The 25,930-nt window shown below is 36.6% G+C and overlaps 1 protein-coding gene across 4 annotated transcripts in view; it reads left to right on the forward strand.

The window, feature by feature from the left end:
* The window catches only part of GMPS (guanine monophosphate synthase), an 89,629-nt gene that overhangs the window by 35,504 nt on the left and 28,195 nt on the right, over nucleotides 1–25,930 (forward strand). For all 4 annotated transcript variants that reach the window (XM_058295188.1, XM_071214577.1, XM_004454443.5 and 1 more), the window contains exons 2-10: nucleotides 1,561–1,742; nucleotides 6,234–6,348; nucleotides 13,424–13,521; nucleotides 16,455–16,558; nucleotides 19,452–19,645; nucleotides 19,905–20,070; nucleotides 22,923–23,074; nucleotides 23,532–23,705; nucleotides 24,798–24,903. In XM_058295188.1, coding sequence (XP_058151171.1) covers nucleotides 1,561–1,742; nucleotides 6,234–6,348; nucleotides 13,424–13,521; nucleotides 16,455–16,558; nucleotides 19,452–19,645; nucleotides 19,905–20,070; nucleotides 22,923–23,074; nucleotides 23,532–23,705; nucleotides 24,798–24,903 — 1,291 coding nt within the window. The remainder of the gene's footprint in view (nucleotides 1–1,560; nucleotides 1,743–6,233; nucleotides 6,349–13,423; nucleotides 13,522–16,454; nucleotides 16,559–19,451; nucleotides 19,646–19,904; nucleotides 20,071–22,922; nucleotides 23,075–23,531; nucleotides 23,706–24,797; nucleotides 24,904–25,930) is intronic.

Here is a 25,930-nt window from a genome sequence, read left to right on the forward strand (position 1 = left end):
TTTTCTGAGGTTTTCTTGTTCAGTTTTTTCCTCTCACTTTAGTCTGGCTCTTCTTTTTGTTTTTCCATTGTCCCTGTCTTGCCTATTTTTTTTTTTTTTTTTTAAGGAGATTTCAGGGATTTAACCTGGGTCCTCATACGTGGCAAGCAGGTGCTCAGCCACTGAGCTACACCTGCTCCCTGTTTAATTTTGATTGTGCTCCCAGTAGTTGCTTCTCATTGTGGGGACTGTCCTCAAAGGGAGCCCCAGTGGGCTAAAGAGTTCATGGGGACCAAAACCACACCAGCCCCTTCAGGCCTCACTCATTGTGGTGGCTGCTATTCTAAAATTGGCTGCCAAGCTTTCTCTTGAGTACCTGTTGTCTATTTTGGAATTCTTTTGTACTCAGGTCCCTCAGTGAGGCCCAGCTGTTTGCCTCTGGTTTCTTATACATCAGGTTTTGTAACTGTGGTGGTTTGTTCCCACTCATTTGTGTTTTGAGGTTCTTGGGGGGGGGAATAACTTGCCATCCAAATGTAGTACATGTTCTTGGATTTTGGTTTCGCTGTTGTTGAGTGATTATGTGGAATTTCAGGAAGATCCAGAAACAATGCCATTGCCATCTTCCCAGAATCTGCCATATAACCATTCAACAACTAGATATCTGTCACATCCTCTTGACCTATTCTTAAATTGGGTGCTGAATATGATTTAATTTTTTAATATTCTTTTTTGATATCTCAAGAGATATCTTTGTGAACATCATTTACTTTATTTTGATAACCTCAGGGCAGTTGAAGGGTATTACCCTTAAACTTTTAGACTTTCCTTAACTTTTTATTAGATTTTATAAGTAGCTTTTCTGTCTTGTGAGGTTGACTTTTTAATTTGTCACTACTACTGATGTAACTCTCATGTTCCTCTGGTAATGTGAAAGAGCCTAATAAAATGAATTTGGAAGTGCTTACACTCCAGCAGCAAACCTTTCTGTTTCCTCATAAGAATGCTGTGACTGTTAGATAAGGTGACCATATCATTTAGTGAGTGTCCCAAATGGGACACTTCTGAGATTGAAAGGGGCCACTACTACTAACAAAGCCAGAATGATAGGTGCAAACTAGGACTATATATGTATTTTTTCATCTTTGCCCCCCTCCCCCAATGGCTCCCTTGTCTGTCTGCTCATCTTCTTTAGGAGGCATTAGGAGCTGAACCTGCGACCTTCCATGTAGGAGGCAGGCATCCAACTACTTGAGCCATATCTGCTCCCTAGGACTATATTTTGACAAAAGTGGGTTGTATGTGCTACCTACCATTGGCTAATGCACAAAATTCATTACACATAAAGTGATTATATCATGTGGTCAGTGAACAGCAGTTTTTTATTAAGGTGTGTAGGTGTGCCTCTGTTTGGATTTGTACTGAATTTTTCCCTTTAAAAAGTGTTTTGAATTGGTAACTCAGAAAGTTCTAAGTTAACCATTTCATTTCTGTGCGTTTCAGGAGCTAACAGTGATTCACTATTTTTTTAACTAGTGTGAATTTTCATAATTAAGAAGGAATTTGTCTTAATATTTGCAGCTGGAGAATGCTGGAGGAGACCTTAAGGATGGCCACCATCACTATGAAGGAGCTGTTGTCATTTTGGATGCTGGTGCTCAATATGGAAAAGTCATAGACAGAAGAGTGAGGGAACTGTTTGTACAATCTGAAATCTTCCCCTTGGAAACACCGGCATTTGCCATCAAAGAGCAAGGATTCCGGTAGGCTTTTCACTAATTTTTTACTGAGGTGCCTGAGTTTAGATTGTGGAGTATTTTATTAGTAATTTGCTTGGACACTGAATTTTTCTGTGAAGAGATATGGATTGATTTTATGAGAACTTTTTCTGTGGCTTTCATTTAAAAAATAAAGGAAAAATTTAAGCTTCTCAGTTTAAAAGATTACTTGCATTTTAGTTGCACATTTATAAGAACTTAATATTTGAATATTTTATGTTTAATAAGATTTGTGCCTCAGAGATTTAGTTACTGTGGCCATTCATTTGCTCATTCATCCCAAAGCATTTACTCAAAAGAAAATACACAGGAACTTGGCTAGACTACCCAAAAGAAAAGAATTCTGTATAAGATGAGTTTCTCTTGCTTACTTTCCAAAGAGACTTCAGTTTTTAAACTATGAAAAAAATTTCTTGAGTCATAAGGGTTACTTTCACAGCCTGTACCCTTAGAACTAGTTGAAACAATAACTAGCTTATAGTTTCTTCCTTTAACAGCTATTTTTAGTTAATCCTGTGCCTTTCCTCATGAAATCGATTAATATTCTTTCTTTATTAAAAGCGTTTTCTAGAAGCAAACAAACAGCAGTTTATCCTTATTTGGCTCTTTTTTTCCTTAAGATTTTATCCCCCCCCCCCCCCCCCCCAGTTTTCTGCTCTCTGTGTCCATTTGCTGTGTGTTCTTCTGTGTCCGTTTGTATTCTTGTCAGCAGCACTAGGAATCTGTGTCTCTTTCTGTATGTCATCTTGCTGTGTCAGCTCTCCGTGTGTGTGGCACCACTTCTGGGCAGGCTACACTTTTTTCGCGTGGGGCGGCTCTCTTTATGGGGAACACTCCTGCGCGTGGGGCTCCCCTATGTGGGGGACACCCCTGTGTGGCATGGCACTCCTTGTGTTCATCAGCACTGTGCATAGCCCAGCTCACCACACGGGTCAGGAGGCCCTGGGTTTAAACCCTGGGCCTCCCATGTGGTAGGCAGACACTCTTATCAGTTGAGCCAAATCCACTTCCCTTAATTGGCTCTTAAACCTTAATATTGTACATGTTGTGTTTCTCCAAAAATATAATACTTTCTTTTTCTTAAAACACAATTTTTTCCCCAATGGGAAATGAGTAAAAAGACTTTAAAAGACTTCGTAGACCTGTGTATGTTAACTTGTGATTTCTTGGCTTTTAAATAGAGTCAGTTTGGAAATCAGAAAAGGAAACTCACCTGGACTAAATGCTTTAGAATGGGGTAACCAAATATGTGGCAATACAAGTCTAATTGCTTTTCCTTTCTCCTCATCATAGTTTCTTTTCCTAGGCTCTGTTTGTGCCTAGAACTTCTCTTTAATAGGGAAATAGGGGAAGCGGATGTGGCTCAAGTGATAAGGCCTCCGCCTACCATATGGGAGGTTCCAGGTTTGATTTTTGGGGCCTCCTAATGAAAAAGAAGAAGAGAAAGTATGCCTGCGTGGTGAGCCAGTTGCCCATGTGGCGAGCTGGGTGCCCACGTGGTGAGCCGAGTGCTCACATGGTGAATTGAGTGCCCACGCGAGTGTCTGTGTGGTGAGCTGAGTGCCTGCACGGTGAGCCGAGTGCCCGTGTGAGTGCCTGGGTGGTGAGGCAATACCCCGTGGCATGTGCCCGTCCCGTGCAGTGAGCCAGTGCCTGTGTAAGTGATGATGCAACAAAAGAGAGATGAAAGGGGAGAGTCAAGGTGAAGTGCAGCAGAGACCAGGAACTGAGGTGGTGCAAATTGACAGGGAACCTCTCTCCACATCAGAGGTTCCCAGGATTGAATCCTGGTGACTCCTAGAGGAGAAAGACGAGAAGAGAAGACAAAAAGAAATAGATACAGAAGATCACGCAGTGAATGGACACAGACAGCAAAAACAGCAGGGTGGGGTGGGGGTGGGTGCGGGGCGAGAAAAAAATAATAGGGGAATAGGAAATTTTATTACTATAATCCTTTCTGCCCAGATATCCATTTGACTACCCTTTTTCTAGAATAATTATTAGTTTTGTGACATGAGAGAAAGCTTAACTTACCTGTTTCTAGAACCTTATCTTCCTGATATGTAAAATTGGTACCTGGAATAATTTGTGGCTTATTTGGGCCTTGTAATTGCAAGTTAGTGGCAAAAAAGCAATGTGGAAATTGAGGACTTAGAAAGAGTGATTACCTCTTCTCAAGATTTGTTGCATTAAGGATTTTCATAATTGGTTTAAGTACTGTTTGAGTTTTATTGTTGACTAAGTCTGTCACATTTTCTTATTAATCGTAGTAAGAGTCTTAAAGCCTTGGCTTATGTAGTAGATTAATGAAGGGTGCTGGACAGTCTCCCCATGGTGATTAACCTTTAGAAAGCTAAATATAACATTCTGAAAGTCCACAGGTTTTGGTATTAAGTTTGCTTTATAGAATATCAGCTTCTGCAATTTTGAGGAGCTAGGTTACAGATTATTCTTAGTGCTAGCTTCATACCCCTTTATAATTATCTTAAAATTGCTACATTGTCCATTTGAGTATGTTGTCTTTAGTCTTTCTTTTGTAGGAAATAGGCTAACAAATATATTGTAGCACGTCTTGTGTTACTTATACAAATTTCAAAGGGTGACATTTTGGAACTCTCTAAAATTGTTATTTTTTTAATACCTTAGCTTGCCATGTAATTTTTATGAATTTGAATTTTTTAATATTGTTATTATTATAAGCTAGCAATATACTTTATTTTTACATGGTAAGCAGCTACTAATTAAAAAGTGATTTGTATTCCAAATTTGTAGATTTGACTAGATCTTGGAATGCATTTTCTTTTAGAACAGGGGTTCCTAACCCTTTTTGTTCCATAGAACCCTTTGCCAATCAGGTGAAAACCCTGGACCCCTTACTAAGTCCACACTATACCATATAGTATTTAATAAATATATCACACCTGTACCAGCACATCCCCACAAAAATAATGTTTTTTTTACATTTCAATTCAAGCTCACAGACCCCTTGTTAAGAACCCCTGTTTTAGAAATACAGTACAATATCAGTCTGGAGTCCTGCAAACTCAAACTTAAATTGCGTTTGAGGGTATCTTAAATTGAGTAAAGGGTTTAAGTAGACCTGCATTGTGTGAGTGGAGATGTGTGGCAAACTGGAGAGCATGTGCAGTCTGAACAAGCCTCTACAGTTCCACCTGTTTGTAAAGGCTCAGCGTTGCCAGATTTTGTTTTCCTAAAAAATTTCCAGAAATCTGAATTTTTATGTGAAATTCCTTATATTAAAATGTTTTAAAATATTTTGAGTGAATGCTGAGGTCTAAATAAGATAAACCAATATACCAGGTGAGTAACATAGGGTCAAATTTGCAGCAGCTTTTATAGTAGTCCTTGTACTCCCAAGTTAATCCATGGAATACTCTATAAATTGTAATGTAGCTAAGTTATATTACTGACTTGAGTTCTAAGAGCAGGGTAAAAGACAAAACTGATGTTAGCTCCTTTTTCTAGGACTCTGGGAAAACTGTTGGTGGTGTTGGACAGGTTTTAAACAAAGTTAGTTATTCTGTGCTTCACATTCTTTCATCCTTTGTTGTAGATGTTTTTTCCCTGAGTCATTGCAAGCCTCCATAATACATTCATTCATCTTTTTGTGCCCTGCTTTACTTCACAAAGCATCCTAGGTTCCTAAAAGATCTATAATTTCTCCATTTTCCTTCAGAATTCCTACTTACTTCTTCCACTGATAAAGAAAACTATGAAAACAAATCATGCTAAACCTCACAGATAGAAACGTTGCTGTTTTTATTTATTTGGAAGGTTGCCCTTATTATCAAGTGATTGTTAAAACTGATGGACTTCCAAACATTATAATAGGGTTGGGAAGTGGATTTGGCCCAATGGATAGGGCATCTGCCTACCACATGGGAGGTCCAAAGTTCAAAGCCAGGGCCTCCTGATCTGTCTGATGAGCTGGCCCATGCACAGTGCTGATGCACGCTAGGAGTGTCATGCCACACAAGGGTGTCCCCTGTGTAGGGGAGCCCCATGCGCAAGGAGTGTCCCCTGTAAGGAGAGCCACCCAGCACAAAAAAGTGCAGCCTGCCCAGGAGTGGTGCCACACACACGGAGAGCTGACGCAGCAAGATGATGCGACAAAAAGAGACACAGATTCCCGGTGCTGCTGACAAGAATACAAGCGGACACAGAAGAACACACAGCAAATGGACACAGAGAGCAGACAACTGGGGGGTGGGGAAAGGGGAGAGAAATTAAAAAAAAAATCTTAAAAAAACAAAAACAATAGGATAAAAATTATTTGTGTAGGGGGATATTAATTAGTTGCATAGAATCTGGATCTGCTAAAATGTACTGAAAGTATAACAAAATCTCTAAATCTTTATTGAGTGTCCTTCAGTAGTACAAGGGAGAGAGGGCTGGATTTTGTATAAAAGTTAGAAGTTAGAGATTCTTCATTGATCCTATTCCTTAAATCCACAGTGCAATTATCATCTCTGGAGGACCTAATTCTGTCTATGCAGAAGATGCGCCTTGGTTTGATCCAGCAATATTCACTATTGGCAAGCCTGTCTTTGGAATTTGCTATGGCATGCAGGTACTTCCATGAATTTTCTTTGAAAGTTGACATACATTTTATTCTGTTTATGACTCATACTGTATTAGTATTTTCTGTGTTTAGCATATTTAGGATGTTTAATTGGATGAGATAATTTGTGGATATTACCACTGATTATGAATTATAGTACACTATGGCATAATTGACTTGATGGGAATCTGTTCTCAGAAAAATAACAGTACTACTCATACAACAAAACACTGTCCATCTTTTTAAAAACTTGGACAATCAAATTTACATATAAGTTATAGAAATAGTACACAGCGCTGCTGAATACCTTTTCCTGATTCCTGAGTTATGAATATTTTTGATCCATTTGAGAGTAAGTGGAAGATGTGATGCTCTGTTTGTTACTCATTGTATTTCCTAAGTCCTAAGACAGTCTCCTATATAGCCACAGTACAAGCATTCAGAATCAGGAAGTTAATATTGATTTCTTGTTAGCATCTAATTCATAAGACTCCATTCAGATTTCACCATTTGTCTTACTAATGTCTTTTGTAGGTCCAGGATCCAGTCCAGGACTGTGTTGCATTTAGTTGACAATTTAGTTTTCTTCAGTCTGGAACATTTCATCAGTCTTTCCTTTTCTTCATACTTCGACAGTTTTTTAAAAAGTACAAGTCAGTTACTTTGTAGAATGTCCCTCAACTTTGGTTTGTCTGATATTTCCTCAGTGTTAGATTCAGGTTATGTGTTTTTGGCAGGAGTACCATAGAAATGACTCTGTGTTCTTCTCAGAGCATCTTATGACGAGGCACACATTGTCGATTAATGTCCTTACTGGTAATCTTAACTTTGATCATTTAGTTAAGAGTATGTCTACATGGTTTTTCTACTGTAATGGTAATCAATAAGTATGTATACCTTGGAGTTTTATCAAAAGCAAGACTAAATAGAAATTAATTGAATTCTTTAGATGAGGTTCTTTTCTATGAACTAAGTATTTAGAAAATTATATTGTCTGCCTCAATGCCTTTTCTGGCTGCTTTATATTTAAGTAGTATGGATTCACCTAACAAGTAGATATGAAGAATACTACTGAGCTGGTGTCATGGTAGATTCTAACTTGTCAAAGAATGAGTTTATTCAGTAAAATCTATTTACTGAGGAGGTAGAAATGTAAATAAATAAATTTAAGATGAGTTGTCACTGATGGTTATAAGCAAAATGATTTTCTAGTTAAGACATACTTTTTAACAGTTTATCTTATTTATCACATCATCTGAAAATTGAACTAGCTGGGAAAGTATTTCCTGAATTATAGTTGAAATGTTGTGGGATTTTTTAGTACCAGAAACAAGCTTGCTTGCTTATTTATCTATTTATATATTAATTTATCTTAGTATTTTCTACTGTGGTAGAATAGCCCAATAAATATAGATTTGTTCACTTTGTGAATTGTATTGACCTTCTTCCTTTTGCACACCTTTTGGCTTTAGCATAAACTAAATTGAAAGGGAGGACAGGGTCAGAATAGAGACCCTAATTTGCCAAAATGGAATTGGTGTTAATTAAAATACCAAGTTTTAAATTTTCTCATGATATTCTGGTCTTCCCTGATTATTGAGACTTACCTGTTAATTTTTATTTCTCACATTTAAGTCCTTAATAATAAAGATGTTGTGTTCATTTCTCCCAATGATTGAGTTGCTTTAAGTCCTTTGAGTAAGGATAGTTTTAGTAAGTGGGCAAAGTTGAGTGAGTTTTTTTTTTTTTTTAAACAAGCTGGCTGAAACTGTTGTGCTTTAAAATGAATATTACAAAAGGAAAGGAATGCTATTTAACAAGTAACAAGTCAACAGAGCAATGTATTTTCATCTTGTAGCTGTCTATGAAGCTTTTGGTGAAGGAAGAAAATACAAATTAATGTTCACATAAGAATGTTTTTATTATTCCTATTCTTGATACAAGAGCAGAATATTGGAAATAATTGATCTCTAACAGCCATACCAGATTTGATTTCTTTCTGATTTTTCGCTGTGGTTTTCCACTTTAATTTAGAGTAAATATTGATCACTAAAAATATGTAAAGTACAAAGTAGAAAAATGAGAATTGATATTTTCTTCTCTAGGCAAGAAGCGTTTTAACGAGTAAAGGCTTTTTTTCCCCCTATGAAAAGTCTACGTGGTGACTATGAATTTGACTTGGATAAAAACTTCATGGGAATATTTATTTTTAGATTTCCCACTCAGTATCTTAACGACTGTATTTTCTTAGGGTCCCATTGAGTTGAATGTTGTGAACTGGCTGACCTCCCCCCTTTCCATGAGGGATATAATGTATTTACATAATTAATTAATTTTGCAATACTGGGGCTGGGTATTGCACCTGGGTCTCCTATGTGGGAAGCCAGCGCCCAACCACTGAACCACATCGGCTTCCCCCAGTTGGGTTTTTAATTTGTTTTGCTTGTTCTTTGTTTTTGTTTTTTTCAGGAGGCACTGGGAACCAAACGTGGTACCTCTCATGTGGGAAGCAGGAATTCAACCACTTGAGCCACATCTACTCCCCCATAATTTATTCATCTCCCTTACCAGAGCAGTCAATGTTAAGTCATATAGCACATTGATAATTAAGTTAAATGGTTTTTAGTATAATAAGAGGTATTATAACATTCTGTAAGGAAGAGTCTCACAAGATATTTCCTTAGGACCCATTTATAATGTGAAATAATTCTGGAAAATGCCCCCTTAATTAAATTAAAATGATAGTGGCTGAGTGTGTCCCCATTATGCCAGCCCCCCCCCCATGTAAGACTGTATTTTTCTGTCATTCAAAAGGTAGCAAAAGCCAGGCTTCCTCATATTAAATGCATAAAAATTTTGCCTTTATATAACATCTGAACTTTCATAGTAGGTTAATAGAAAAGGCTGATCTTGAACCTTTGGCAAAAATTGTTCTCCTTCCCTGAATTATTGATGGAAGATGGTGCCATCTAGCTAATATGCTGTTTGTAAAGGACTACCACTCCTTAGTGACTATTAGATGGGTAATATTAACACCAAAGGTCTAATTCTAATGTGTACGCCTTTCGCTGCATGGTGCTCTTCAATATTAGTAGTCTTCAGTGTGTTATGTACCTCTTTTTCCCTTTCAGTGGACTCTGCTCTCAGGGAGCCTTTCTCATTGCTTCCTGGTAATTCTTTGCTGAGAATGTTTATCCTGCTCATTGCTCCCTTTATTTCTATTACCCATTTACTCCCTTACCCCAGCATAAGAAATACTAGCAGAATTTTTGAAACTCTCTTTATACCTTTTCTGTTCACATTTTTCTCTCTTCCCATCAGAGGTTACCACTTTTCTTGAATTTCGTTATTCATTCTCCTTTCTTTAAAGCTTTATACACATATTTATGTCCGTAAATAATATGTTAGTTTTGCCATTGGCCTTTATATAATTGAAGTCATACCGCATGTATTATTTTTATTAAACATCTTTTTTGAGATTGACTCATTAATAAATTAAATTTTAAGTTATTTTTCTCATTATTTAATTTGTTGTTTGATTATAACAAATTAATTATCCATTCCACTGCTAGCGTTGCTAGTCTTTCTCCAGGTTTTGCTACTACAGATAATACTGCCATGAACTTTTTTGTACTTGTCTCCTAGTGTAAACACACACAGTTTTCTCAAGGGTAGCCAGGAGTGGAAATGCTGTATCATTATGTGCATCTTCAGGTTCACTAGTTTCCCCCAATTTGCATTCCCAAGACAGTATATAAAAAGTCCTTCTGCTCTATATCCCTGCCAACCCTTCACCTAGTCACATTTTTTGTATGTGCTTGCCTATCTGGGAAGATATTAAATGGGGTCACATTGTAGTTTTAATTCTCATTTTCCTCATTGTAAGAGTCATATTTTTATTTACCATTCATGTCTGCTTTATGTAAAAGCCTGTTGATGGCTTTGCCCATTTTTCTATTGAATTTTTAAAATAGTGTTGTGAGAGTTCTTTTTATATGTTGGCACTAAACTTTTGCCAATTACATATTTTGCAGATACCTTCTAGTTTGTGACTTGACTTGTTTTTCACTCTTTATGATTTCACTTGGCTTCTTTATACATCCCTACAAGCTTTTGTCAGATTCTCTTTATTAGCAGAATTTCTTCCCATTTCCCTCCCCAATCCAAATCTTGTTGTAAAAAAACCTTGGCACATTGTCTTATAAAAAAGGAGCCGATCTAGTAGGGTGATGGACCTAACGTGCTACCTGGGTTTCTTTGAGCCACTTAGGACATTGGGGTCACCAGGAATCTATAGTGAAAACCATTTCCTTAAGCCAAAATAGAATATCAAGCCAAAAATTTAACAAGAGTAGTAATCCAAAAATTTAACAAGAAAGTAAATTGTCTTTTTATACATAAAGTTATCTCCTCCTTCCCCAAACCTACACTTAACTGGGAACTAATTCCTTGCCTCTGCAACCTTAAGAAACATAGTATATTAGGCAGCCAAAGGGGTGCTGATGCAAAGTACCAGAAATCTGTTGGCTTTTATAAAGTGTATTTATTTGGGGTAAAAGCTTACTGTTACAAAGCCCTAAAGAGTCCAATTCAAGGTTACTTACTTATCATACTGTGTTGTCCTGTGTTAAAGCAAAATGGTGGGTGATGTCTGCTAGGGTTCATGGGTTACACCTTCTTCCTATCTCAGCTGTAGGCTGGCATAGGGCTTGTCTCTCTTTCTGGGGCTCCTTTCTTTCCTGGCTCAGCTGCTCTGTTCTTTTTACAAAGTCACCTGTAAACTATCAGGCAAACAGCTCATCTCTCTTCCTGAGGCCTTTGCTGTGTCTAGGGAACTCTCTCCTCTGTGCATTTTCTCTGTGTATCTATTTCTTTGTGTCTCCTTGACTGAGTGTCCATTTATATAGCCCTCAGACGGGGTGGGGACTCAAACTGAGTCGCCCTAATGACATGGTCGACTCAAAGCCCTAATCTTAATTTGATCAGTCATATCAGCTGAATCTAATACAATCAAAGGTTATTGTGCCCAGAGGAGCTAGTTTACAAGCATAATCATTATTTCTTTTTGTGATTTTTCATAAATAATATCAAACTGCCAGAGTCAGGAACCAAAAATAAGCACAAAAGCATTCTAAGAAGTTTGAGATAGCTTTGTAGAGCCTTCATTTAGATTTTTTTTTTTTTACTTTTACTTTTAGAGTTCCAGCAACTTTGTTTATGGCGATCTTTCAACTGTCTTCTTAATTAAGAACTGCAGATTAGGGGAGGCAATGTGTACTAGATTATTAAAGAAAAAGAAGAAAGCATTCATTTCTTATTCAGCATATTTAAATGACTGGTCAGGCCACATAACTTACTCGGCCCCTGGGACTGTGAACAGATCTCGAAACCACAGGGAGGGGAAGAAAAAGTGGTTTTTTTCTGTAATCACACTAGTTTGGAGTGGCTGGAGTAGAGAACAAGAGGAAAGGTGAGAGGTGAAACAAAAAATTAAGACAGGGGCCACATAGTGAAAAGTCTTCTGTCTGATATGAGGAACTTGGGCTTTATCCTGTATACTAGAGTTCAGCAAACTATGCCCTATGGCCAAATTTGGCCTGCTGCCTGTTTTTGTATGACTTGGACCTAAGAATGGTTCTTATAATTTTAAATGGTTGGGGAAAATTTTTTTAAATGTTAATTGGTGGCATGTGAAAATTATACGAAATTCAAATTTCAGTGTCCATAAATAAAGTTATTTTGGAACACAACCATGCCCATTTCTTTAAGTATTGTTTATGGTTGCTTTCCTGTTATAATGGCAGAGCCGAACGATTGCCACAGAGGCAGTAGGACCTTCAAAGGCTGAAATGTTTACTCCTTGGCCCTTTACAGAACATGTTTGCCAACCCTTGCTGTAGGTGGTAGAGAGCCATTGGAGAAATTAATCATGGACTATATAATCTTATTTTACTACAGCTAACATTGGTAGGTCTCTAGAATATAGATTGGAAGGTGGGCAAGACTAGAGACAAGGGGATTGTTAGACAGCAACAATGTTTCCTGAACTCTGTGTTACTAGATTTGCTGCAGAAAATGTCTCAGTCTTAGTTTGGGAAATACTGGATTAAACAAAGGTTAGCAAATTTCTTTACTGCTATACTTATCCAAACCTTTATTGATAGTAAATGTCTAAAAGGAGAATGCAGAGGGCAGCATTTGCTGATGGTTTTGAACAATATGCTGCTATTGACTATAAGAATGAATAATTATTAATTATCTAGCCTGTTCTCTGTCTGCTTTTCTGCTGGGTGCGCCTGGTCAACCTGCATGATGCATTGTTATAGCAGACATCTCATAACACATTGTGTGACGTGGCTGTGCTTACTGAGTTGAAGTGACTGTCAGTGTAGATTTTAAGTTTGCCAAAAATTGTGTGTGTATTTATTTGGCGTGGGGGTTTTGGGGCATATGTAAATGACGAATAAGAAAAGAAATTTAATTGACACAGAGGGACAGAATGAAGAGAGTGTTTGAAATATAAGAGTCTGTAGGAGTATTGGATTTGAACAAATGAGTTTAGTTGAAAGAACAGATTTTCTTGCTTATCTTGTCTCTACAGCACAGCCTCCTGCAGGCTTTCATATTGTTCCTTTGGGGCCAAAGATTAAATAGCTTGGAGGAATTTATACCTGTCTATTATTGGTATCCTAGCTCTTATTGTTTACTCCAGCTTTTTTCAGGTTTTAGTAGCTCAAAATGCATTTTAAAATGATTTTAAATTAAGCTCAGACCTAAGTATTAAAGACATTTCTAGTTTTAACAGACAGATTATATTAAGTGTAAAGTCTGCCAGTGGTTATCAGAAATTAATCTCAGGTCATATTTCTAATCCATTTTTGTTTACAACCATGTCTCCTAATAACTATATAATTATTTTTAATAATACTAAGTTATTTACATTTATTAAACTTTAGGTTTTGGGGCACAAACATCACAGTTATCCTGGAAACAAGAAATATAACTTTTTAAATCAGCCTTTGATAATGATTTATGTATTTTCTTTTGACTTATTTTAACATCAGTTTATTCTCTCTTTGAACAGATGATGAATAAGGTTTTTGGAGGTACTGTGCACAAAAAGAGTGTTAGAGAAGATGGAGTCTTCAACATTAGTGTGGATAACACTTGCTCTTTATTCAGGTATTGTAGGTATTTTTAGATGAACAAGAACATTAGTGGATTAACATCCTGTTTAAAGTTGGTACTATTATTCTTTGTAGTATTTAGGTATATATGTATTTTGATGAATAAGAACATTAGTGGATTAACTGTTTTAAAGTTGGTATTATTATTCTTCATACTTGAAGGTTCTATAATTTGACAAAATTAAGGCCACAGTAGGGGATAAAGGTGTAATGATCATATTTGCCTTCCACTTGACTGTCAAGAAGGTGGAGGATGGTGGTGATGTTAATTAGGAATAAGGAAAACACCTAGGAAATAACTTGAAAGTCCCTCTGCAGTATCAGAGCCTGTTTGGGATTGCATATTGTGATGCCAGCAACTTTAGTTTTCCCTTTTCACTCTTTGGTGCCGAATGTGATTCTATATATTAGTGTGCCAGAGGTGACAAATAATGCCTTAAACTGTCCACTCTATATTTATGTGCTGACTCTCCTCCCTTGTGACCCCTTGCTTGCTGAGTACTTATAGAGCCACCCATTTACTGGACTCATCACTAAGCATGTATTATATTTGCCTCTTCTTAATCTTTGTTTTGAGGCAGAAGTGCACCTTGGTGTATAATCTTTCTCATAAATGAATGTATTAAATGTTTAAGATGCTGTAGTCTAAATCTGTTTAAAAATTGATGAATGAGCTGTTCACTACATTCCTGAATCATTTATCTTTTGCTCTGCTAAAAAAAAACCAAAAAACAAACAAAATGAAACAAAACACCTGAGTGTTCATTCTTTTTTCTGAGAAGACAAGAAAACATGTTTTAGTCAATTGCTTTCTTTTTTTTTGAGTATCTCCATGCTAGTGTACTTTTGGAAAAATTACTCTCTTTTTTTAACATAAATTTCATTTTTATTTTAAAATCATATTTTCCCCTACCTGCATTAAATTTACAAAATGCTTAATGCAGGCTGATGTCAATTAGTGAGCAAATTGAGTTACTTTTTATTATCACTCTTTTAACTGTGGTATTTTTTGTTATAGGTTTATTTTATTACCATTTTTAAAAAAAGATTATTTATTTATTTCTCTCCCTTCCCCCCCTCCACCCCGGTTGTCTGTTCTCTGTGTCTGTTTTGCTGTGTGTTCTTCTTTGTCTGCTTCTGTTGTCAGTGGCACGGGAATCTGTGTTTCTTTTTGCTGCGTCATCTTGCTGTGTCAGCTCTCTGTGTGTGTAGCACCATTCCTGGGCAGGCTGCCCTTTCTTTTGCGCTGGGAGACTCTCCTTACTGGGTCAGTCCTTGCATGTGGGGCTCCCCTACACGAGGCACACCCCTGCATGGCAGGGCACTCCTTGAGCGCATCACCACTGCGCGTGGGCCAGCTCCACACGGGTCAAGGAGGTCGGGGTTTGAACCGTGGACCTCCCATGTGGTAGACGGACACCCTAACCACTGGGCCAAGTCCACTTCCCAGCATATTTTCTTAAAGGTTTCATTGACTTGTGCCCAGATTAATTCTTTCATAAATAGTTTGTTCCAAATTGGACAGATCAGAAACTTAATAATTCAAATCTTAAACTTATTTTTTATCGAAAATGGAGATATAACCCATTTACCCAGAACTGGCAGGGTTAGGCTCTTGGTTCTTGAGGAAGGGCAGAAATAAATTCATCTATTTTTAAATATTATCTTTTGGAAGATCAATTAAAAAAATATCTAAGGCTGCTAGAAATAATTTAACCTACTGAAGCTACTCATTACCAATATTTATTTGAAATCCAATGCTTATTTCACTTCATGGTGGAAAGGTGTTACTGACATTCATCCTTATGTCCAGTGACTGTTTTTGAGAATTGCTCAGGAATCTTGGTCGTGGTTGAGAAAGGTATTGATACTACATAAGGCTTGAAAAGTAAAGATCTGGTTAAAATATGAAATTTCTGTCTATTTCTAGACCTAAAATACTAGTCATTGATTAGAGTAACAAAGTTGATAGCAACTACATACCACTAAAACATCCTTTTGGCCTTAATGTACTTTATCATCTTGCTTTATTTTTAATTTACTTTTATATTCCTTTGTATTTAATATCAAGCTCTCATTTTGATTTTCCCCTAATGTAAACAATACCTTTTTATGGTTAATTTGTTTGAATCAAGATCCAGAAAATGCCCCACATTTGCGTTTGGTTAGTGTTACTTTTGTCTCTTTTATTCTGTAATACCCTCCCTCTTTCTTTCTTAAATGCCATTACTTTGTTTAGGCATTTGAGGTTCATGTTGCTTGTTACTAGGTTGTCATTGTCATTGTCAGTGGACAGAGTTAAAAAATATGTATTCTTTTAGAAAGAAAGCAAAATTATTAGTGCATAATATTTTCAATTTAAATGAAAGATGATAGGTTTTTACACAATTCCTTTGATTTTTGACTCCTTATTCTTAAGTAAAAAATCTAGATTCCTAATTACATTATTACTTGTTTTAACCTAATATGCATATAGCTGTACTATACATAACATAGCTGCTGTATAATACTAGTATTAGTATTACTATGACTACTGTAACTACTGAGTGAAATGTAAGATAATTGAAATGCCTTCTGTTCTTAAGAAAAATCTGAGTAGAGATATAATCTTGAAATTATTATGTCAACGTCTCTTGAAATTATTTGTGTGTGTTGTGTGTTATAGTTTATGCCACCGAACTTCATATATTTATTTCAGTTTTCAATTTTTATGGATTGCCTTTTTTGAAATTTAATTTGATTTCATTTGTTTTATTATTATAATAGGCAGAATGAATTTAAATACTAGCAATATTATGCGGTTGAATACCTTTTTTTTTCTATTTTCTTGATCTGCATATATGGCATGCATGTATTTCTAAAACAAAAGAACCCAATAGCCATGACTTTAAGATCTCTGTGTCATACTTTATTTTTTTGTGTGTGTAGGGGCCTTCAGAAGGAGGAAATTGTTTTGCTTACACATGGAGATAGTGTAGACAAAGTAGCTGATGGATTCAAGGTTGTAGCACGTTCTGGAAACATCGTAGCAGGTAAGAATTCTAAAAATTTTGTGGATTGCACTTTTAAAAAATTTATCTGAGTCTAAGCATATGTTTTGGATAAAGTACTGTTTTTGATTTTTCTTATTTTTTGAAGATATTCTAAAGTAGTAGAATCAACTGTTAATTATATGAAGGGAATTTAATATTAGATTATCTAGAAGTCACTGCTTTGTTCTGAAATACTTTTAAAATATCCATCCTAATATAATTTTTTTCAAACATAAAACAAAGCTATACTTTTAAAACTCAGGAAAAATTTGAGCATCTTCCTTACATGCTGTATTCTTAGTTACCTATTTTTTTTTTTTAAAGATTTATTTTTTATTTATTTCTCTCCCCTCCCTTCCCCCACCACCAGTTGTCTGCTCTTTGTGTCCATTTGCTGTGTGTTCTTCTGTGTCCGTTTGTATTCTTGTCAGCAGCACCAGCAATCTGTGTCTCTTTTTGTTGTGTCATCTTGCTGCATCAGCTTTCTGTGTGTGTGGTGTCACTCCTGGTCAGGCTGCACTTTTTTCATGCAGGGCGGCTCTCTTGTAGGGTGCACTCCTTGTGCTTGGGGCTCTCCTATGCAGGGAACACCCCTGTGTGGCATGGCACTCCTTGCACGCATCAGCACTGTGTGTGGGCTGTCTTCACCACAGGGGTCAGGAGGCCCTGGGTTTGAATTTGGACCTCCTGTGTGGTAGGTCGCTCTATCCGATGAGCCAAATCTGCTTCTCTTAGCTGCCTATTTTTTAATTCATTAATGCATTTCTCTAAACTGGGACTTGGCAAACTGTGGCCACTTATACCCTGTTTTTGTGTGTCCAGGGACTAAGAATGGTGTTTATAAAAGAGTTTTTTTTTAAAAAAGATGGAGACTCTATGTGGTCCTCAAAGCCTAAAATATTTACTGTATTACCCTTTACAGAAAGTTTGCCAACCCCTTCTCTGAACTGTTTTGATTCTCTATTTTTTTGAGTAAGAAATTGATTTTCTGGCAGTCTGGGATTTTGGTTTGCTTACTTGAATAACTGAATATAAATAATTAGTAATAGTCCTGGGAATCAGGAAAAGAAAAATGTGGACTTACCAATAAAATCTTTTTGTTTGAGATACGTCATGTAAATAAAAAGTTGAAAAACATTTGCTGTGTCTAAACTGCATTGATAATCTGTTTGCAGTTAACAGAATTATGAAGAATGATTTTTGTATGGAAAGGTTTTTCTTTCACATAAAAGATCAAGAACAGTAGATGAGTTTATTTTTTCATTCATTCGGCAAATACCTACTATGTGCCAGGCACCATTCTAGGTGCTAAGAATAGGGTAATGAACACAATTGACAAAATCTCTGTTCAACATTCTAGTTGGGCAGGGACAGACAATATACAAACAAATACAATAGGTTAGATATCAGATAGTGTTTATGTACATTGACAAAACAAGTGGGGGAATGTATGTGTGGTAAGGGATATTACTATTTTTCATACAGGATATTCAGGGAAGGTATTTCTATAAGATGACATGAGACCTGAAGGAAGTAAGTGGCTACCCTAGTGCACTTTTGGGAAGAGTAAATAACAAGTGCAAAACTTCTAGGATGGTACCATGTTTGAGGAACAGTAAGGAGACTACTATAGTTGTAGCAGAGTAAGCAAGGGAGGAGCATGGTAGAAGATAAGGTCAGAGATGGAGTGGGGAGCCAGAATACAGGGACTTTGAGACATGTAAGAACTTTGGCTTTACTGTAGTGAAAAGAGAGAGATGATTTAATTTTAGGATTGTCCTTGCTACAGTGAGGGGAAAAAAGACCATCAAAGGTAGAAGCAGGCAGGCTAGGTAGGAATCTGTTGCAGTATACAGGAGAGAGGCAATGGTGATATCTTGGACCAGGTTGATAGAGTTGCAGGTGGTAAGGAGTGATTGGATTCTGATATATTTTAAATGGAGAAACAAGGGATTTACTGTTGCAATGATGTGGAGTGGGGAAGAGAAAGGAAAATCAAGTTTTAATTAGCAACTTTTTAGCCTAAGCAACCAGAAGGATGAAATTTCTTTTTACCTGAAGGAAAAGACTATAGGAGTTTGGGTTTGCATATTAAAATTGAGGTTCTTTAGTAAATGTTGAAACATAGATGTAAAGTAGGCAATTGTATGTATAAATCTGGACTTCAGAGAAGGAAACTATACCAGAGGTCTAAATTTGGGTTTTTAACAGCCTGTGAGTGGAATTTAAGGCTATAAGGGTATGAAATAATTTATAGTGACTAGATTTAAGGGCTGAATACTGCCCACTTCCATGTGTAGAGGTGGGCAAGATAAGGAAGAACCAGCAAAGAAGATTCAGAAGGAGCAGCCAGTGAAATAAGTGAACCAAGAGAGAATGGTATCCTGGAATGCCAAGTAATGGTATCCTGGTTAATAATTTGCCAGAAACTCAAGTCCGTGGAAGTAACCAAGAAATAAACACTTGGAATATTCTGACAGGTGTGATGCATGAGATTCTTCTAATATATAAAATTGATAGCCTAAAAAGCTATGCGTTGTATACGAAAGCCATGTGGGACTTGAGAACCAAAATTGGATTATCATTGCAGTAAATTGACAAGATAATTGAAACAACCTGGATGGAGAATTGGTGGGTACTGTGAAATAGTCTCTGTGCAGCATTTATTATGCTGTCTTAAAGCTCTTTTAAGTGCTACATAAAGAAAGACTTTTATAAAGAAAGAGTGTGACAATGTAGTTTTTATTTTATTGCATATTTTTTTTCCCTGTGATCAGAACTCTTTCAAGTTCTGTCAGTTTTAATAGGGGAAGGAAATTGTGAGGAATTGAGGGTATTTACTGAGTTTCTCAACATGCAAAAAATTTAATTTGTGATTATTTTCTTTCTAAAGGTATAGCAAATGAATCTAAAAAATTATATGGAGCACAGTTCCACCCTGAAGTTGGCCTTACAGAAAATGGAAAAGTAATACTGAAGAATTTCCTCTATGATATAGCTGGGTGTAGTGGAACCTTCACTGTGCAAAATAGAGAACTTGAATGCATTCGAGAGATCAAAGAGAGTGTAGGCACATCAAAAGTTTTGGTAAGTAATTTTCATCTAGAACTTTATAGAGATTTATGTCAATAATGTTAGCACCCAGAGTTGGGTTCCTTAGCACAGCCCTTAAATGTTGTCTGAGTTAACATATCCTTTGTGAGTTGTACTGTTTCAGAGTGTTTTTACAGAAACTAGATGTAGCTTTGATAAAAACAATGCTTTTGGGAAACAGTTTAATCTGACAGTTTTTACTCTTTTTGCTCATTCTGCTTAATTTGGTTTCTCTTTGCATTTCACTCTGTAGGTTTTACTCAGTGGTGGAGTAGACTCAACAGTTTGCACAGCCTTGCTGAATCGTGCTCTGAGCCAAGATCAAGTCATTGCTGTGCACATTGATAATGGCTTTATGAGAAAACGAGAAAGCCAGTCGGTAGAAGAGGCCCTTAAAAAACTTGGAATTCAGGTCAAAGGTACTGATAATTCCAAAAGAGTTCATTTACATTTCAGGACTTGTTTAATCAAAGCTAGCCTTATAGTTTAAGTGAGCACATTGCCTTAACCAATTATAGTTTTCCCAAAAGGTCAGAGTTGAAGGTGCTTTTTATTTTTACATTATAATTGCTTTTAGTTCAGGAGGGTTCCAGTATAAATTTTAAAGCTCTTGTTTACTTGTTTCCATTTTCTAGCTACCATTTTGTTCTCTTTTTTTTTTTTTTTTTTTAATCCCCCTTTTTGCGTTGCTGTCTGCTCTCTGTATCCATTTCGCTGTACGTTCTTCTTTGTATTTATTTATTTTCTCCTCCCCCCTTGTGGCTTGCTTGCTGTCTACTCTCTGTGTTCATTTGCTTCTGGCTCTTCTGTGTTCTTGCTTGTCTCCCTTCTTTTGTTGCGTCACCTTTGGTGAGTCAGCTCTCCTTGGCGCCTGGGGGCTAGACGGTGCTCTGCAGCGCCTGCAGGCCTTGGGGCACTCTCCTTTGGGGCACTCTCCTTTGGGGCACTCTCTGGCGTATGAGCGATCCTGCCTTCACAAGGAGGTTCCGGGACATAAACGCCTCCCATATGGTAGACAGGAGCGCATCTGATTGAGCCACAGCTGCTTCCCCATTTTGTTCTCTTCTAGTTATTCTTTCTTTTCTTATTACCTTTTCCCTCCCAGCTCCCTAGTATTATTTATAAGTGAGAATACCTAAGTCTTCTATTACAGGTATGGATATAAAGATTATTTTGCAAACAGAAAAGTTTATACAAAGAAGTGGGGAAAAGAATGTATAGTCACTTTTTTTTAATTATACCCCCCCTTCACCCCGTGGCTTTTAGCGTACTGTCTGCTCTCTGTGTCCATTTGCTGTGCATTCTTCTGTGTCTGTATTTATTTATTTTATTTCCCCTCCCCCCTTGCGCTTGCTTGCTGTCTGCTCTCTGTGTCCATTCACTGCACATTCTTCTGTATTTTTGCTTGTCTCCCTTGTTTTGTTGCATCACCTTTCTGAGTTGGCTTTCCGCAGTGCTTGCAGGCCGGGCGGAGCTCTGCGGTGCCTGCGGGCCAGGCAGCACACCCAACGAGCCTGCCTTCACAGGGCTCCCAGGGCCTCCCTTATGGTAGATGGGAAACCAACTGATTATGCCTTAATCACATTTATATTTGTGGATATCTTTTATACTTTTAAAAACATAACATGTAATTGGTAGTTATAGTGAAAAGAGGCCAGTAGTTTAATGATATAAATTGTACATATTATTGAAATTGGAATTGATGCCAAAAGGCTTATAAAGAATATAGGTATGAAGATTACAGTTAAACATGAAGTGAACATGAATCTATTCCTTTTCTTGAAACCTTACTTAGATAACAGTAAAGGGGTAAAACAGATATAATGCCACAATGATAAGGAATAGAGTAGATAATAGCAAACTAATGGTTTCAACAAAATGGAAGGAAGAGGGAAGCGGATGTGGTTCAAGCGATTGGGCTTCCACCTACCACATGGGAGGTCCTGTATTCAGTTCCTGGCGCCTCCTAGAGAAGGCGAGCTGGAGCAGCAGGCAGGCGCAGAGAGCTGATCCAACAAGATAACACAACAAAAGAGATGAAAAGAGGAAGGATGATGAGAGACACAAACCAGGGAGCTGAGGTGGCTCAGGTGATTGAGCGCCTCTCTTTCCCGTGGGAGGTCTTGGGTTTGTTTCCTGGTACCTCCTAAAGAAGACAAGCAGACACAGACTGCACACAGCAAATGGACATAGGATACAGCAACTGTAGACACTGGGGGGGAGAGGTATAAATAAATAAAATAATTTTTTTTTAAAAAAGGAAGAAGGCAGGTGGATAAAGTGGACTTCTTTGATGAGCTAATGAAGCTTAAGTTTCAGAGCCCATCATTGGCCAACACTCTTCCTTCCCAAGTCTTGGGAGGGTCCCTAGCAGTGTGTTCATATAGTTATATGTTTTTGTGATATTTACAAGTAAGTTATTTTACCACTGGGCCAAGTCCGTTTCCCCAAGTTATTTTAATTTGAGTTTGAATAAGACCACTATTTCTTTCTACTCTAACTTGTTCTTTGCTGGGTAGTGGTGGAGTTGCTGTGGGCCTTTTCTGGATCAGGCTGAGAAAAGTTGAGTTGGGGATACATTTAGTTTGGGTTTAGTGACATATATGTGATTTGCAGTCATTTCTGTGTATAGCTAAATTATTGTTATCCTAGTATAACATGCCTTTTTTTTGAGGTACTGGGGACTGAACCCGGGACCTTGTATGTCTGAAGCCAACTCCACATCACCTTCCCTGAGGTGGTTTTTTCATTTGTTTTGCTTGTTGTTTGCTTCTGTTTATTCAGGAAGCCCACCAGTTGTTATGCTTTACTACCAAAGAGAAATCTTAGTTCAGTTTTTTAGTACCTTGCTCTAAAATATAAAAGACCAGTCAAGGATTGCTAGATATATGTTCATAAACATCAGTACTTCAAGAGACTAGTCACTTTGCTATTTTGAGAATTTTGATTCCCTGTATACAACCAGTGCTTTTGACTTTCTTGGGGCCATGCTTCTTGGCTGTGACTTTTGCTTGTTGCTCTGTTGGAGCACTGAACAGAAGAAAAGCAGCACATAGAATTTGTAATATCATGGCCCTAAATCATAGATCTAGGATTTTCAAAAGAATGCCTCAAGTCTGAACTCTGTTAAATCATGGCTTAGTGGTAGTTCTGGAATATGTTGGCAGATTTACGGGAGATCAAAGGATCTATTTAGGTTTTCTTTCTGTAGTTTGACTTAACGATTTTAAAAAATCTATTAATTTAAAATGTATACTCCCCTTTCCCCCAGTGATAAATGCTGCTCATTCTTTCTACAATGGAACAACAACTCTACCAATATCAGATGAAGATAGGACCCCACGAAAAAGGATTAGCAAAACATTAAATATGACCACAAGTCCTGAGGAGAAAAGAAAAATCATTGGGGATACTTTTGTTAAGGTAGCTTTCTTTCTAATATCCTTAATGTGTTATTTTTCATGTGAATTTTAGTATTTGGTTTTCCTTGTCATTGTATTGTTACCAAATTTTCTGACTAATTTTGATTCTTTTTTTGGCTAAGAGTTTTACTGTATCTTGCTATTGTACTGACCATTATAAACCACTTTTAAGTTTTAAAAAAGTGCTTATACTTATGTTGCCAAGGTACTATTTGTTTAAAAATAGAGATTTGCAGTTGATTTTGGACTTTAATTCTTTGGGTATCTCTGGCTGCATTTCACGTTCTTGAAGGGAAAGTTCATACATGTTCTTAAAGGAATTTATTTTGGGGGTTGGCAGATACCATCTTCTGATCAGTATTGCAAAAGAGCTCTGAGAAATTTAGCTGACAGTATAAAATGTTGCTGTCTTATAAGATTCTTCTGTTAAGAGGCTTTTTTATTCCCCTTCGTGATAGATTGCCAATGAAGTAATTGGAGAAATGAACCTGAAACCAGAGGAGGTTTTCCTTGCCCAGGGTACTTTACGGCCTGATCTTATTGAAAGTGCATCCCTTGTTGCAAGTGGCAAAGCTGACCTCATCAAAACCCATCACAATGACACAGAGCTTATCAGAAAATTGAGAGAAGAGGTAAAAACTTATGAGAACTTTCCCATATTAGTGGATACACAGAGTAATTCCCTCCCTCCCTTCTAACAGCTTTATACTTAGAATATTCAGTTTACCCATTTAAAGCATGCAATTCAGTGGTTTTTATTATGTTTATAAAGTTGTGCAACTATCACCACAATCTAAATTAGAGCATTTTTATCACCCTAAAAGGAAAAAAAAACTCATACCCATTATCAGTCATTCTACAAAGCCCTCTACTTTCTGTTCTAAACATTGTATACTAATGGAACCATATGATATGTGCATTTTTGTTACTAGCTTCATTCATTAAGCGTAATGTTTTCAAAGTTCATTCATTTTGTAGCATGTATCATTGCTTCATTTTTAGGGCAGAATGATATTCTTTGTATGGCTACACCACATTTTATTTATCTGTTCATCAGTTGATGGATATTTGGTTTGTAACTTCTTTTTGACTATTACTAGTAATGCTGCTATGAACATTCATTGCAAGTTTTTGGATGTATGTTCTCATTTCTTTTGGTTATATAGGGAGGAATGAAATTGCTGGGCCATGTGGTAACTATATGTTGAACATTTTGATGAACTGCTAAACTGCAAAATAGCTAACCATTTTACATTGCTGTCAGCAGTGTATGAGGGTTTTGATTTCTCCACATCCTTGTCAACATTTGTTATTATCTTCCTTTTAGATTTTAACTATTGTAGCAGGTATATCTTCTTTGGAGAAATGTTTCTTCAAATCCTTTGCCCATTTTTAAATGGGCTTAATTATTTTTAATTGATTTGCAAAGCCTCTATTCTGGTTTCAAATCCCTTATCAGATAAATGATATGCAAATATTTCTTCCATTCTGTGGCTTATCTTTTTACTTTCTCCATGGTATCATTTGGAGAGTTTTAATTTCTAAACACCATTATAATGTTTTCTAATTGCCTGGTATTCTAATGGTAACTAGACCAGAGGTGGTGGATAGATTTACCCTCATCTATTTATTTTTAAAGTTTATATTTAAATTGTAATATTATTCTAACTTTGTGTGTTTTCCATGTTATGTTGGTTGATTGGCTTTTGTTTTTTACCCCATAGGGAAAAGTAATAGAACCTTTGAAAGATTTTCATAAAGATGAAGTGAGAATTCTAGGCAGAGAACTTGGACTTCCAGAAGAGTTAGTTTCTAGGCATCCATTTCCAGGTAAAGAACAGAATTGAATTCACTTTGACTTGTCATTAATTCTTCCAGTTGAGGAAAAATCAGTTCAGACAGTTTTGAAACAATTTGTCATCTCAGAGAATATGTCATATGAGAGAAAGAAAAGGATGGTTGAGGAATTAGCAAATTCTTTTGAGTTCCTTCTGTATGTAATTTATTTTATTAAATGCTCATTTTCCATAGTATTCGTAATTAAATATTACACTGTCTCTGGGTTCTGGTATGTAGTGTTGCCATCAGATGAGAAAACTAAGGCATAGAGATATTTTAATACTATTGCCACATAATTCTTAATGATAGAGCTAAGATTTTTATGTTCTTTCTACTGTACCATGATTTATTCTGTGGAAGAAGTAGGTATGAAAACGTTATTCTCTTAACTCCTTATCCTATGGCTCTGTCATCTAAATGGATGAATCACTTTCTTGAATGAAAATACTCAAATAGTTACTGTCATATGGAAAAAATTAGAGATTATATTTAAAGTTAGGACCAACTAAAAAAAAAGTAATATGTTTTTATTACTAAATCTTAAGCTTGAACATGTCTTATACCTCACTTTCTAGCTCTCTGAATTAGTGATTAGGTGGCAAGTTGAGAGAATGGTCTGATTAAACTAAAAAAGCATAGGAATGGGTAATATTTCTTCAGTACTTGTTGTGTTCGACCACTCTGCTAAATACATATATTGTCCTCTTGATCTTTACAGTAGAAACTACTATTCTATTTTACATATGAGAAAACTTAGGCACAGCAACTAATTTGCCAGAATTAAGCAGCTTAAAAGGTGGGGAATGTATAACCAATCTAGTGTTTACCAGTTGTCTTATTAAAAAAATTTCAAGTGTAGCATTTTAAGATGTTCATTCCCTAACCTTTGTGCTGCCAAAGGATGGGCTGTGAATATACTGGAGGGAGGCCAAGTGGTTCTGGGTCCTTGATCATAATCTCAACTAGATTCACTTAATTTTATTTTATATGTAAGGTTTTCGTCATGTAAGATTTCATT

This window comes from Dasypus novemcinctus, chromosome 4 (assembly GCF_030445035.2).
Source record: "Dasypus novemcinctus isolate mDasNov1 chromosome 4, mDasNov1.1.hap2, whole genome shotgun sequence".
NCBI classification, from domain to species: domain Eukaryota; kingdom Metazoa; phylum Chordata; class Mammalia; order Cingulata; family Dasypodidae; genus Dasypus; species Dasypus novemcinctus.